General features: G+C 43.3%; 1 protein-coding gene and 1 pseudogene across 6 annotated transcripts in view; both read left to right on the top strand.

The window, feature by feature from the left end:
* The first annotated feature begins 474 nt into the window (after positions 1–474).
* On the top strand, positions 475–648 carry LOC144510966 (U2 spliceosomal RNA; annotated as a pseudogene).
* A 1,337-nt stretch (positions 649–1,985) lies between these two features.
* The window catches only part of LOC144510533 (E3 ubiquitin-protein ligase MGRN1-like), a 155,395-nt gene continuing 144,038 nt past the window's right edge, over positions 1,986–13,342 (top strand). For 5 of the 6 annotated variants that reach the window (XR_013500643.1, XM_078240046.1, XM_078240043.1 and 2 more), the window contains exon 1: positions 1,987–2,398. Coding sequence is in view for 5 of the 6 variants with exons in the window: in XM_078240046.1 (XP_078096172.1) it covers positions 2,311–2,398 (88 nt within the window). In the remaining variant the exon portion in view is untranslated. Of the gene's footprint in view, positions 2,399–13,342 lie in introns of all 6 variants that reach the window. The other variant, XM_078240045.1, reaches the window with a different exon arrangement.

Genomic DNA, 13,342 nt, shown 5'->3' with positions numbered 1-13,342 from the left:
ATTCCTACCAAAATGGATGACCTCACATTTACCAACATTGTACTCCATCTGCCAGACCCTCGCCCACTCACTTAGATTATCTATATCCCTTTGCAGACTTTCAGTGTCCTCTGCACACTTTGCTCTTCCACCCATCTTAGTGTCATCTGCGAATTTTTAAACACTACACTTGGTCCCCAACTCCAAATCATTATGTAATTCGTAAACAATTGCAGTCCCAACACTGATCCCTGAGGCACACCACTAGTCACTGATTGCCAGCCAGAAAAACACCCATTTACCCCCACTCTTTGTTTTCTGTTAGTTAACCAATCCTCTCTCCATGCTAATACATTACCCGTAACACTGTGCACCTTTATCTTATGTAGCAGTCTTTGGTGCGGCACCTTGTCAAATGCCTTCTGGAAATCCAGATACACCACACCCACAGGTACCCCATTGTCCACTGCACATGTAATGTTCTCAAAGAATTCCATCGCTTCTCGGCCTTTTGGCTAAGATCAAGTGTAGTATGGTCGGCAGCCCATGGTCGGCCGCACTTGGTTGAGGTCATTAGGTTACGCTGAGGCTTCATATGTTTCATATGAAGTAATTTTTAAAAGCGGCATCTCGGCCTTTTGGCTAAGATGCAAATGAGCTCAAGTCTTGGAGGAGGAACCTCCCCCTTCTCCAATCAGCTTGGCTCGTGTAGATCGGGCCCAGGACAGGGTGGTTTGGTCGCTCGCCCTGTCTTGTCGGCCTGGATCGGAAATGTCTCAACTTGTTGAGACTCTGAATTGGATTTGATTTGATTGAATTGGAAAAGTATAAAAAAAAATTCCACCAAATTAGTCAAACATGACCTGCCCTTCATGAACCCATGCTACGTCTTACCAATGGGACAATTTATATCCAGATGTCTCGCTATTTCTTCCTTGATGATAGATTCAAGCATTTTCCCTCCTACAGAAGTTAAGCTAACCGGCCTATAGTTACCTGCCTTTTGTCTACCTCCTTTTTTAAACAGTGGTGTCACATTTGCTGTTTTGCAATCTGCGGGAACCACCCCAGAGTCCAGTGAATTTTGGTAAATTCTAGTGCATTTGCTATTTCTCTCGCCATCTCTTTTATGGAATCTCTGGGATGCATTCCATCAGGACCAGGAGACTTATCTATCTTTAGCCCCATTAACTTGCCCAACACTACCTCTTTCGTGACAATGATACTACCTCTTTCGTGATAATGAATGATATGCTGCTCCAGCATCTTGTCAGGGGAGTTGTGAGCAGTCCTTTAATCAGCTAACCTGACTAAAAAAATGTGAATTCTTGGAGAGAGAAAAGTAAGATTGAGCTACTAGATGACACCCAGAGAACTACAAACCCCGGTGGGTGTGGGGCGGTTGAAAAATGAAAGTGTGGCAATAAATGGTGCCAGAAGAGCTGCTAGAATTTGCAATGATGTGGAGATGCCGGCGTTGGACTGGGGTAAACACAGTAAGGAGTCTAACAACACCAGGTTAAAGTCCAACAAGTTTATTTGGTAGCAAACTCCGAAAGCTAGTGGCGTTTGCTACCAAATAAACCTGTTGGACTTTAACCTGGTGTTATTCGACTCCTTACAGAATTTGCAATGCCAGTCAGCGCACACAGCCTACAAACACAGCTTTGCTTGGGCAGGACGTGAGGGGCCCGCAGTGCATTCTGGGCTCTGTAGTCTCTTCCGGCGCAGGCCCTGGCAACAAATAGCGGGCAAGAACTACAACACCCATAGGTCCCCTCGCGCCGGAACAACAGCGCCAATAAGTCCCCGTGCGGGAACTACAACTCCCATGGAGCCCCGCGCCTGAACTACAGATCCCATTGATCTTCGCGCGGAAACTACAGCTCTCATTGGTCCGCGCGCCAGAACTACAACTCCCATGTGCCGTCGCGCCCGAACTAAAGCTCCTATTGGTTTCCCCTGCCCCCGGAACTACAACTCCCATCGGTCCCCGCGGGCCCAGCCGAGCGAGAGGGGCTTCCGATTGGGAAAGTTTGCGACGGTTTTATGACGGACCAGAAACTGTTCTTTTGTTGGTGTTTTTGGGAAGATGAAGTAGTCTTTGTTTGACGAGGCTGGGCCTGTTTTTTTTTCCTTGTGTGGTTTGAGCAGGGAGCGGCCGCCTCGGGATAGTCTCTGCCCTGTTGTGTTGGGAGTGCGGGCTTTGTGAGGATCGCGGCGGCGGGGCCTGTGTCTGTGTGAGGGAGAAGCCTCACCCCGGGCCTGGGCCCTGCTGACTACCTTCAGCTCACCCCCCCGCCGCACCCGGGCTCCACTCAGAGGCTCACCATGGGCTCGGTGCTCAGCCGGAGAATCGCGGGAGTCGAGGACATCGACATCCAGGCCAACTCGGCCTACAGATACCCACCGAAATCCGGTAAGAGAGAGAGAGAGAACCCGGCTGGGGATCATCTATCTTCCCCAGCGGATGATCCATTGCGTGTGTGTGTGTGAACCTGTTAGAGAATTTCCAAAGAGTAGCAAATATGTCTCTCCCAAGCATGTCAGTTCATATTTTTCTCTAAGAATTTGCACGTTTGAGTGTCTAGAATAGAGATGGATGGCAACCAAGTGGCAGATGGAGTATAATGTGGGGAAATATGAGGCTATTCAATTTGATAGTACCAACAGAAAAGCAGAAATTGGAGTGGACTTTGTAAGTTGATGTGCAGAGGGACCTGGTTGTACCTGTACAAGAACAAATTTAACATGTAGGTACAGCAAGCAATTAGGAAGGCAACTGTTAACCTTTTCTGGCAAGGCAGTTGGAGTACCAGAACAAAGAAGTCTTGCTGCAGTTGTCGAGGGCTTTGGTGAGACAGCGTCTAGAAGAAGTCAACAGATGTTGCCAGACCTGAGCATTTCTGAAAGAAAAACAGATTTCCGTGGCTGGCATGGTGGCGCAGTGGTTAGCACTACTGCCTTGCACCTCCAGGGACCCGGGTTCAATTATGGTCTTGGTTGACTGCCTCTGTGGAGTTTGCACGTTCTCCTTGTGTCTGCGTGGGTTTCCTCCGGTTGCTCTAGTTTCCTACCACAGTCCAAAGATGTGCAGGTTAGGTGGATTGGTGCCCCTTGCCATCAGTGGGATTAGCAGGGTAAATACGTGGGGTTAGGCTCTGGGTGGAATTTTTGTCGGTGCTGGTTCACTGGGCCGAATGTCCTCCTCCAGCACTGTTGGGATTCTATGATCTGCAATATTTGGCTTTTATTTTGAAATATTGTGTGCAGTTTTATGCCTCCCCATCTAAGGCAGCATGCACTTGCATTGAAGGCAGTACAGCGAAGGGTCACACAATTGGTTCCTGGGATTGGTGTGTTGTGCTTTGTGATGACAAGATGAGTTAATTGGGCCTATATTCCTCTAGAGTTTAGAAGAATGAGAGGTGAATCTCATTGAAATGTACAAGATTCTGAAAAGGTTTAACAGGGTACATGCTGAGAGAAAGCAATAATAAAAATACTGTGGATGTTGGAAATCTGAAACCATCCAGCAGATCTGTCAGCATCCGTGGAGAGAGAAGTAAAGCCAACATTTCAGTTCTATGACCTTTCATCAGAACACTGCAGGCACTAAGAGGTCATTTTCCCCTGGCTGGGGAATCAAGAATACAAGGGCAGAGTCTCAGGATGAAGAGTCAATCATTTAGGGATGAGATAAGGGAAATTTCTTCACTCAGATGGTTGTGAACCTTTGACATTGTCTACCCCAGAGGGTTGTGTATGTTGAATATTTGAGGCTGATGGAGGAATGGAGGGTTTTTGGGGGACAGGCATGAGAGTGGAGTAGAGGTGGGAGATCACTCGAGTTTGTATTGAATGGTGGTGCAAGCTGGACAGGCCATACGGCTTTCACTTCACATTTCTTATGTTCTCATGAATTATTCACTGTTTGTTTTGCACAGTGAGTATTGGCTCAGTTGGGATTGATATCGGATTTGGTTATTTCAGCAATTATATTGCTCCAGTATCTACTGATTTTTCTTCTTAATATTCTGTGTTACTGACCAAATCCTATTTTTCATTTTTGATCTGTTTGAAAAGCAACTTTTAATATGACCGCTCTGAACAGTTGCTCAGTTAGACTGTACAGTCTTATAATTTTGTGTGGGGAGTTTTGCTGATCATTCTGGTGACTTTTGAGGAGTCACCAACCTCATATTGAGATTGTTGAAGTAGTTTCTTTTAAACCAGTGTAACATGGTGCAAATTCCTCACTGGATTTTGTTTGTATTCCTAGCAGCAATTTTTAAAGATGCTATTGAAAACTCCACTTCTCAGATATGCCCTTTAGAAAATGATGGCCAGTTGATTGAATGAGTCTCTAATAGGTTATTTTGGCAGTTGTACGTATGCAGAAAATACAATTAACTTTCAAGTTGATGCCTCTACATTTTGTACCTTGTATCTGGAAAATAATATTCACTGGCTGTATCTCACATCTTGTAAACGTGTTTTAGATGTTGCTGCAAGAGTTGATACAATTTCTCAGTAAGAACTGATAACTTATGGCCATTTCCCCTGACTTTCCGCTCGCAAGCCCTCTTCATCATGAGAATTATCTCCTGGACTTGATCACTGTAACACCCTCTGAATTGACCATGCATCCTCCACAAACTAGCTCATTCACAACTTTCATATTGGGATACAAACCTGTACTAAGTCTGGCATGTCTGTCACGGCTTGATGCTACCACAGTATATCAAATATAATCTTCCTCCTTCCTTTCTCTGGTAACCTTCTCCACCCCAACCAATGCTCCAATCTGACTCTAATTTCCTGGGTATCTCTTTCGCCCCACACCCGCCCCTCAACATTTGCAGCCGTGCCTTTCTGTCACCTGTCATCATTATTGCTTGTCTCCCTAAACTCCTCTGTCACATTCTTTTCCTTAAAATCCACCTCTTCAACCAAACTTTGTTAGCTCTTCTAATATTTCTCTGGCTCGGTGTCCACTTTTTCTCCTGTTTCTCTGAAGGAACTTGAGACATTTTCCTGTCCTTAGTGGTGGTGTATATATTCAAGTTGTAGTACTGAGTAGATGGGGGAAATATTTTGTATTCATCGCATATAAATGTCATTGCGTACATGATAAAGTAGTGAGTGTGTGTGTGTACTCCTAAACTGGTACCGCAGACTCAATGTGATCAACTAGTCATTAAGTTTATGGAAGAAGAATTTGACGATTTAAAAGTTGTAATGAATTTAAGTACAAAAATGCTTTAATGATATACAGACCAGATAAAATTCAGGTTTCACCCTGGGCTCTGCTCAGTTAGCTGATTTCAATGGATGGTGAATTGAGACATTGCGATGGCAGAGCCAGAGTTGATGTTTTGAGTTTTGGTTGCTTTTAGGGATGAGACAATCAGTTAGGATTCACCTCTTAATCTCTCCAGTGTCTTTGACTGAAAGGTGTGTTTCCGACGATAGTTTGGCACCCTTGCAACCATACAGGACTAGAAATCAATACCATCAGAAAAATGGAAATTGATCATAATTGCGAGTAACTGGGTGACATAGTTAGCACTGCTGCCTCACAGCTCCAGGGACCCGGGTTCAATTCTAGCCTTGGGTGATTGTCTGCATGGAGTCTGCATGTTCTCCCGATGACTGCATGGGTTTCCTCCGGGTGCTCCGGTTTCCCCCCACCCTCTAAAGATGTGCGGGTTAGGTTGATTGGCCATGCCTTAGTGTCAGGGGGTCTGATAGGGTAAACATGTGGGGTTATGGAGATAGAGCCTGGGTGTGACTGTGGTCGGTGCAGACTTGATGGGCTGAATGGCCTCCTTCTGCACTATAGGGATTCTATGATTCCAAGATACCACAGCCATTGAAAGCATGTACAACTTGTATCGGAACCGTACATTTTAAATTGTTTTATTGGTACAAAGTTGCAGTCAGCATTGCTAGTTGTGCTTGATATTTATTTAAATAGGATATTTTATTAACTAATTTCCTGAGCTTTTGATGAGTCACTGCAAATGAAGATAAAATTTCAGGCCTCTGAATACTGGATTGGCAGCCAGCAGTATAGTCACATTTGGGAGTTGGGTGGTGAGCTCCCATTGCATCAGGCTAGGCTTTCTGACCAGGAATTTGAGTCTAATAATTCGCATAGGGCTCTTTGCTATGGAAAGAACCCACACCGTGATCTGCTAATTGAAAAAGCAGTGGATGAAATCTGTCTCTTCATATACTGCTCAGTTCTGAAGAGTAAGAATAATTTTGGATCAGATGTTAAGCGTTTGAAGTATTTTCTTTTTTTTTGCATACCGCATATACGCTTGAACCTGATTGGCTCAGTTATCACAGATGAAGAAAGTAAACCATAGTGTGACAGTTAGGGAATTTACCAATGTCCAAGTAGTAAGCAAGTATGAAAATGACATTTAGTAAGTACCTACCTCTGGTGAGGAAAGGCACCAATGGAACTACCATCTACTTTTATCAGTAGCGCAAGGGCGTAATACTAAAAATAACGTTCCTAACATAATCATATCAAAATTGATAAACACAGCCATAGTGTTGTCACCTTTATGTTTGCGATCTATCCAGCAGTTTTGTGTCATGCTGTGTGACCCTATCCCCAAGGCCAGGAGCAATATTATAGAATTGCTAATATGTCTCTTTTAATTCTATTTTGTAGCCATTTTAGAAAGAAAATCTCTACCCTAATATGCAAAGATTTTTAATCCTACAATCTATGTATGTACAACCAAGCTGCATTATCTGTAGGATCTTAAACATTTTATATTGTTATAATTTTCCTGCAGTATTTTCATTTTTTTCCTCTTATCTCATTTTTCCTTCCTTCACTGTAGAAATTGATTACTTTCATTCGGCTTTCTACCGCTGAGTCTGTCCATGCATAATTGCTCCTTGCTATCTGTAGCATTTTTGCTTTTTACTTATTGGATGTTTATTTTTGCATTTCTTGGTGTTTCACCTTTGTTCTGTCACAGTGGATTCCATTTTAAAAAGAAAAGTGCTTGCCTGTGGCTTTATTTTCCCCAGCCCATCTTTTGTGCATGATCCATGTGATGGCATGCACCCCCACTCCCCGGGAGGCAGGTGGACATGTATATGTAATGCATTCATGTATTTTTTTAATGTGGTTTGAGGCCACAGAAGCAGCCTGTCATGCAGCTCAATGTAAGCAATAGCACACGAGAGCTGCTGATGTACTGTAAAATTGATGAAATGTGTTATATATATTTTAAAAGCCGACTATCTTAAAAGTAAACAATGAAATATTTATTTTTATCTGTCTGCTCCTCAGGCTCTAATTTCCATCACTTCTCTTCAATTTGTATTTAATAGTTGGTTTTTTGTTCTTTAACCTTCCTTTATTTTTGCTAAGCACAACTTAGAGTTGCGCAGGCCCCTTAACATTTATCCCAGAAGTGTCCCACAGCGCAGTACACATTTTAATTTATCTTACAATTCCTTGGGACATAGTTGGCGTTCACAAGGCTGCTTTATTGTTCTTCAATGATTTGGAGAAGGTGGTGGTGAGTCCATGTGGTGGAGGGAAGCATAGGGAATTCCAGGAATAGGACCCAGTGCCAATGAAGGAATGATGATATATGGCCAAGTCAGATTGGTGTGTGACGTGGAGGGAAACTTGGACATGATGGTATTTCTATGCACCCAATGCCCTTGTGTTTTTAGCTGATGGGGTTGTAGTTTTCAGGTGTGCTGTAAAGAACCATGGCATTTTGCTGCTGTGTATCTCACAAATAACTCCCACTGCAGTCAGTATTGGAGGTGGTTGATGTTTAAGCTGGTGGAGCAAGAGCCAGTAAATTGGACTACTTTGTCCTGGATGGTGTTGAGCTTCTTGAGTAGAGTTGGAACTGTATCCAGCGAGGCAAGTGGAAAGCAATTCTTCACACCACTTGATTATGTAGGTAGTGGAAAGACTTTGGGGAATTCAAAAGTAAATCACTTGCTGCAGAATATCCATCCAGTAAATTACTTGAAATGCAGTGATTGTTATGCCAACAGAACTACTATATTTATTTGTTTTCCTCCTCTTTTATTATCCTTTTGGAAGCAGGTTGAATTTACTGGAAATGTGCCTCTGTAGTTTTTCAGTTAATCAGGAGGTGGATATTTAAATTTGCTTTCTTAAAATTGACGTGCTGGATCAAACTACTGGTGTTTTCCAGTGTTACCGTTTGGGGTTGTTGACCTTTTCATTAGAAGTTCTGATGAAAGATCATCAACCTGAAACATTAACTTAGTTTTTCTCTTCACAGATACTCACTGGGTCAGACAGCATTTTCTCTTTTGATTTCAGATTTCCCCCATCTGTTCTATTTTGTTTTTATGCTGATTTTTATTTTTCCTCCTCTGCTGACTGTCAGCTTCAAGAAATACTGAATGGTGCAGATGAAATACTTCATCATTGCTCTTGAGATGCTGATGAAGAACCATGTGGTGTAGGTACACCCACAGTGCTGTTAGGAAGGGAGTTTTGAGATTTGGATCCAGTAATTGAAGGATCGGTGGGTGATATAGTTGCAACTCCGGATGGTGTGTGGCTTGATGGGGATGTTCCAGGTTGTGATGTTGTTCCCATCTGGCTTAGGTGGTAGAGGTTGCTGGATTGGACAGTGCTGTTGAAGGAGCCTTGGTGAGTTGCCGCAGTGCATCTTGGAGATGGTACACATTGCTGCCATTATGTAACAGTGGTGGATGGGATGCCAAAGGGCTGCTTTGTTTTGGATGGTTTCAGACTGGAGTGTTGGAGCTGCACTCATCCAGGCAAATGGAGAGTTTTCCATCATGCTCCTGACTTGTGCCTTGTAGATGATTGTAAGGCTTGATGAGTCATGAACTACTCTCTGCAGAATTCTCAACCTCTGACCTATTCTTGTAGCTACAGTGCGTGCGTGTATATACCTGGGAAAATGAGCCATTCATTAGAATTGACTGTACCCATTTAATTTCCATGACCTTTTTCACTTAGTTTCTGCAAGTTTGAGTGCAAACTGCATGTTGCTTTCCATGGGCCTCTGAGACTTGTAATTGTCGGATTGAAGGATTGTTGATGAACAGCACAAGTTAAAATAATGAATGCAATGTTAAACCAAGTGCAGAAAGTAAAATAATGAGAGGGAAAGAAAGATTGGATTAAAAAAGACAAAGCGACTGAAGGAAAAGGAAATAAATTTACATTTTAAAAATCTGCAACAAAATCTGAATGAGTCTTCACAGTTGTAAAAATTAATTTCCAGTGCCAAAGAGCTTCTTTGGCAGTAGTTAAGAGTAATGCCATTAAAAAGGGCACTTAGACTGAGATGGAGAAACCTGAACCTCTTGTGGCAAGCTTAGTCTATATTGGTCTGTATGAAGTGAAGATAAAACTTCACATCTTTCAGCACGGTTGACAAATTTATTAACATTTTTGGAGGATGTAACTAGGAGAGTAGATAAAGGGGAGCCAGTGGATGTAGGATACTTGGATTTTCAAAAGGCATTCATTAGTTTGGCATTCAGAAGATTAATGGAGTTAGGAGGAATGTATTAACATGATACTTGAATGGCAAGCCAGATGGCACGATTGTGTTTTCACACAGCTTACTTGGCAGTGGTGTGTTTTAGACTGGAGCTTCCAGATTTTGTTTACTTGCCTGAAGTTGCTCTCCAATTTGTGCATGAATAACACTGAATGTTTGTTGTTGGCCTCACCTTTATTTCTGCTGTAAATTCTTGCCAGATTACGGGAAATACCTGAGTGACAGCAGTCAGTTTACAGGTATCATTCGATATCAGATTTGGGTCTGAGTGATGATTCATGCAACATTAAATTCTCCCTTCCCACTCCATTGAGAGGTTAGAGCGCATAGCCAGTTGTTACTGATAGCAGAACACTAATGTTTTAGCTACTCTACAGTACAATGAAAGAATTTATCCCAGTCAGCCAAGGGAGTGGGAGTTAGCATTATATATTTCTTAAATAAGATATAAAAGCAGAAAGCACTGGAAATATTCATTAGGTCTGGCAGCATTTGTGAAGGGAAAAACAGCTCTTCTGAAGGAGAGTCATATTCGATTCAAAATGTTAACTCACGGCTGCACGGTAGCACAATGGTTAGCACTGCTGCCTCACAGCGCCAGGACCCAGGTTCGATTCCCGGCTTGGGTGACTGTCGGCGTGGAGTTTGCGCGTTCTCCTCGTGTTTGCGTGGGTTTCCTCCGCCATTCTGAAAGACACACTGCTTATGTGCATTGTAGGCACTGGACTGTGGCAACTAGGGGAATTTCATGGTGGCTTCATTGCAGTGTTAATGTAAGCCTTACTTGTGACTAGTAAATAAACTTTATTTTACTTTTTACTGTTTCTCTCTGTGCAGTTGTTGCCAGACCTGGGTATTTCTAGCTTTTTCTGTTTTTTATTCCAGATTTCCAGCATTAGCAGAATTTTACTCCTAAGACCAGATATTTTATAATCGAGCAGAATTTTGAGGCTTTGCTGTACTGGAGCTGAAAATATTGGCTTCCCTGATCACGTCTGAGCATAACAAATACTCCATTGTTTAATCTGGAATAATTGGTTAAAGTAGTGGCTTGCAGTTCATACTTTAACACATTACTGTCCCCTCTTTTTCTATTGTTTATCAAAAATATCTTGCATGATTAGTGTAAACTGCTAAAATTTAATAACAGAAATTCTTGGTTTCAGTTGTATTTTGGGTGAAGTGGTATAAAGGACATGATCATATTGAAATTGAAAGCTGTTCATCATGGCAAAATGTTTAGAATGCTTATTGTTTTGTGTTTCTAAACCAGGAATAAAACTTCCAGATTATTGATCTGAAATGTTAATTGTTTCCCTCCCCACCGATGCTGCTAGACCTGCTGAGTATTTCCAGCATTTTCTATTTTTGTTCCAGCTTTCTAGCATCCGCAGTATTTTAAGAAAATAAGAAATGGGAAAAGGAGTAGACCAAACAGCATCTCTAACAGAAAATGCTGGAGAAACTCAGCAGGTCTGACAGCATCTGTGGAGAGAGAATAGACTTGATTTTGATTTGATTTATTATTGTCACATGTATTAGTAAACAGTGAAAAGTATTGTTTCTTGCGCACTATACAGAGAAAGCATACTGTTCATAGAGAAGCAAAGGAGAGAGTGCAGAATGTAGTTTTACAGTCATAGCTAGGGTGTAGAGAAAGATCAACTTAATGCAAGGTAAGTCCATTCAAAAGTCTAACAGCAGCAGGGAAGAAGCTGTTCTTGAGTCAGTTAGTTCATGACCTCAGACTTGTATCTTTTTCCCAATGGGAGAAGGTGGAAGAGAGTTTATCCAGGGTGCGTGGGGTCCTTAATTATGCTGGCTGCTTCGCCGAGGCAGCGGGAAGTGTAGACGGAGTCAATGGATGGGAGGCCTGTTTGCGTGATGGGTAGGGCCACATTCACGACGTTTTGTAGTTCCTTGCGGTCTTGGACAGAGCAGGAGCCATGCCAAGCTGTGATACAACCTTTCTATGGTGCATCTGTAAAAGTTTGTGAGAGCCGTAGCTGACGTACCAAATTTCCTTAGTCTTCTGAGAAAGTAGAGGCGTTGGTGGGCTTTCTTAACTATAGTGTCAGCAAGGGGGGACCAGGACAGGTTGTTGGTGATCTGGACACCTAAAAACTTGAAGCTCTCAACCATTTCTACTTTGTCCCATTGATGTAGACAGGAGCATATTCTCCACTCTGCTTCCTGAAGTCGATGACAATCTCCTTCATTTTGTTGACATTGAGGGAGAGATTATTGTTGCCGCACCAGTTCACCAGATTCTCTATCTCATTCCTGTACTCTGTCTCATCATTGTTTATGGTCCGACCCACTACGATGGTGTCATCAGCAAATTTGAAAATCAAGTTGGAGGGGAATTTGGCCACACAGTCATAGGTGTATAAGGAATATAGTAGGGGGCTGAGGACACAGCCTTGTGGGGCACCAGTGTTGAGGATGATCATGGAGGAGGTGTTGTTGCCTATCCTTACTGATTGTGGCCTGTGGGTTAGGAAGTTCAGGATCCAGTCGCAGAAGGAGGAGCCGAGGCCCAGGCAACGGAGTTTGGAGATGAGTTTCGTAGGAATAATGGTGTTGAAGGCTGAGCTTGTAGTCAATGAATAGGAGTCTGACATGGGTACCTTTGGGTATTCCAGGGTTGTGTGCAAGGCCAGGGAGATGGTGCCTGCTGTGGACCTGTTGCGGCATTAGGCAAACTGTAGTGGATCCAGGCAATCCGGGAGGCTGGAATTGATTGGTGCCATGACTAACCTTTCCAAGCACTTCATAATGATGGATGTCAGAGCCACCGGACGATAGTCATTAAGGCACGCTGATTGGCTTTTCTTTGGTACCGGGATGATGGTCGTCGTCTTGAAACAGATAGGGACCTCAGATTGTTGTAAAGAGAGGTTGAAGATGTCTGCGAATAACCCTACCAGCTGATCTGCGCAGGATCTGAGTGCTCGTCCGGGTACCCCATCCGGGCCAGTCGCTTTCCGTGGGTTGACCTTCGAGAAGGCTGTTCTGACCATCTGCCATGGTGACCTCAGATTCAGGTTCTTCCGGGGCGGAGGGCATGCTCTCCCTGACCTCTTGCTTAAAATGGGCATAGAATGCATTGAGCTAATCAGAGAGGTGTGCGTTGGAGCCGGTGATTTTACATGCCTTCATCTTGTAGCCTGTTAAGTTCAGTGACTTGAAAAGTTGGCTCTATTCTCTCTCCACAGATGCTGTCAGACCTGCTGAGATTTTCTAGCATTTTCTGTCTAAATAAATGAGCCTTTACCCCAATACTGTGCCCTGAATGTTCTAGAGCATGATGTGGAGATGCTGGCGTTGGACTGGGGTAAGCACAGTAAGAAATCTCACAACACCAGGTTAAAGTCCAACAGGTTTATTTGGCAGCACTAGCTTTCGGAGTCTCAAGCCCCTTCATCAGGTGAGTGGGATTTCAGTTCACAAACAGGGCATATAAAGACACAAACTCAATTTACAAGATAATGGTTGGAATGTGAGTCTTTACAGGTAATCAAGTCTTAAAGGTACAGACAATGTGAGTGGAGAGAGGGTTAAGCACAGATTAAAGAGATATGTATTGTCTCCAGCCAGGACAGTTAGTGAGATTTTGCAAGCCCAGGCAAGTCGTGGGGGTTACAGATAGTGTGACATGAACCCAAGATCCCAGTTGAGGCTGTCCTCGTGTGCGGAACTTGGCTCTCAGTTTCTGCTCAGCGATTCTGCGTTGTCTTGTGTCATGAAGGCAGCCTTGGAGAACACTTACCCGAAGGTCAGGGGCTGAACGC

The sequence above is a fragment of the Mustelus asterias genome, chromosome 23, assembly GCF_964213995.1.
Source record: "Mustelus asterias chromosome 23, sMusAst1.hap1.1, whole genome shotgun sequence".
Taxonomy (NCBI): Eukaryota; Metazoa; Chordata; class Chondrichthyes; order Carcharhiniformes; family Triakidae; genus Mustelus; species Mustelus asterias.
This window is presented reverse-complemented; position numbering and strand designations above follow the sequence as displayed.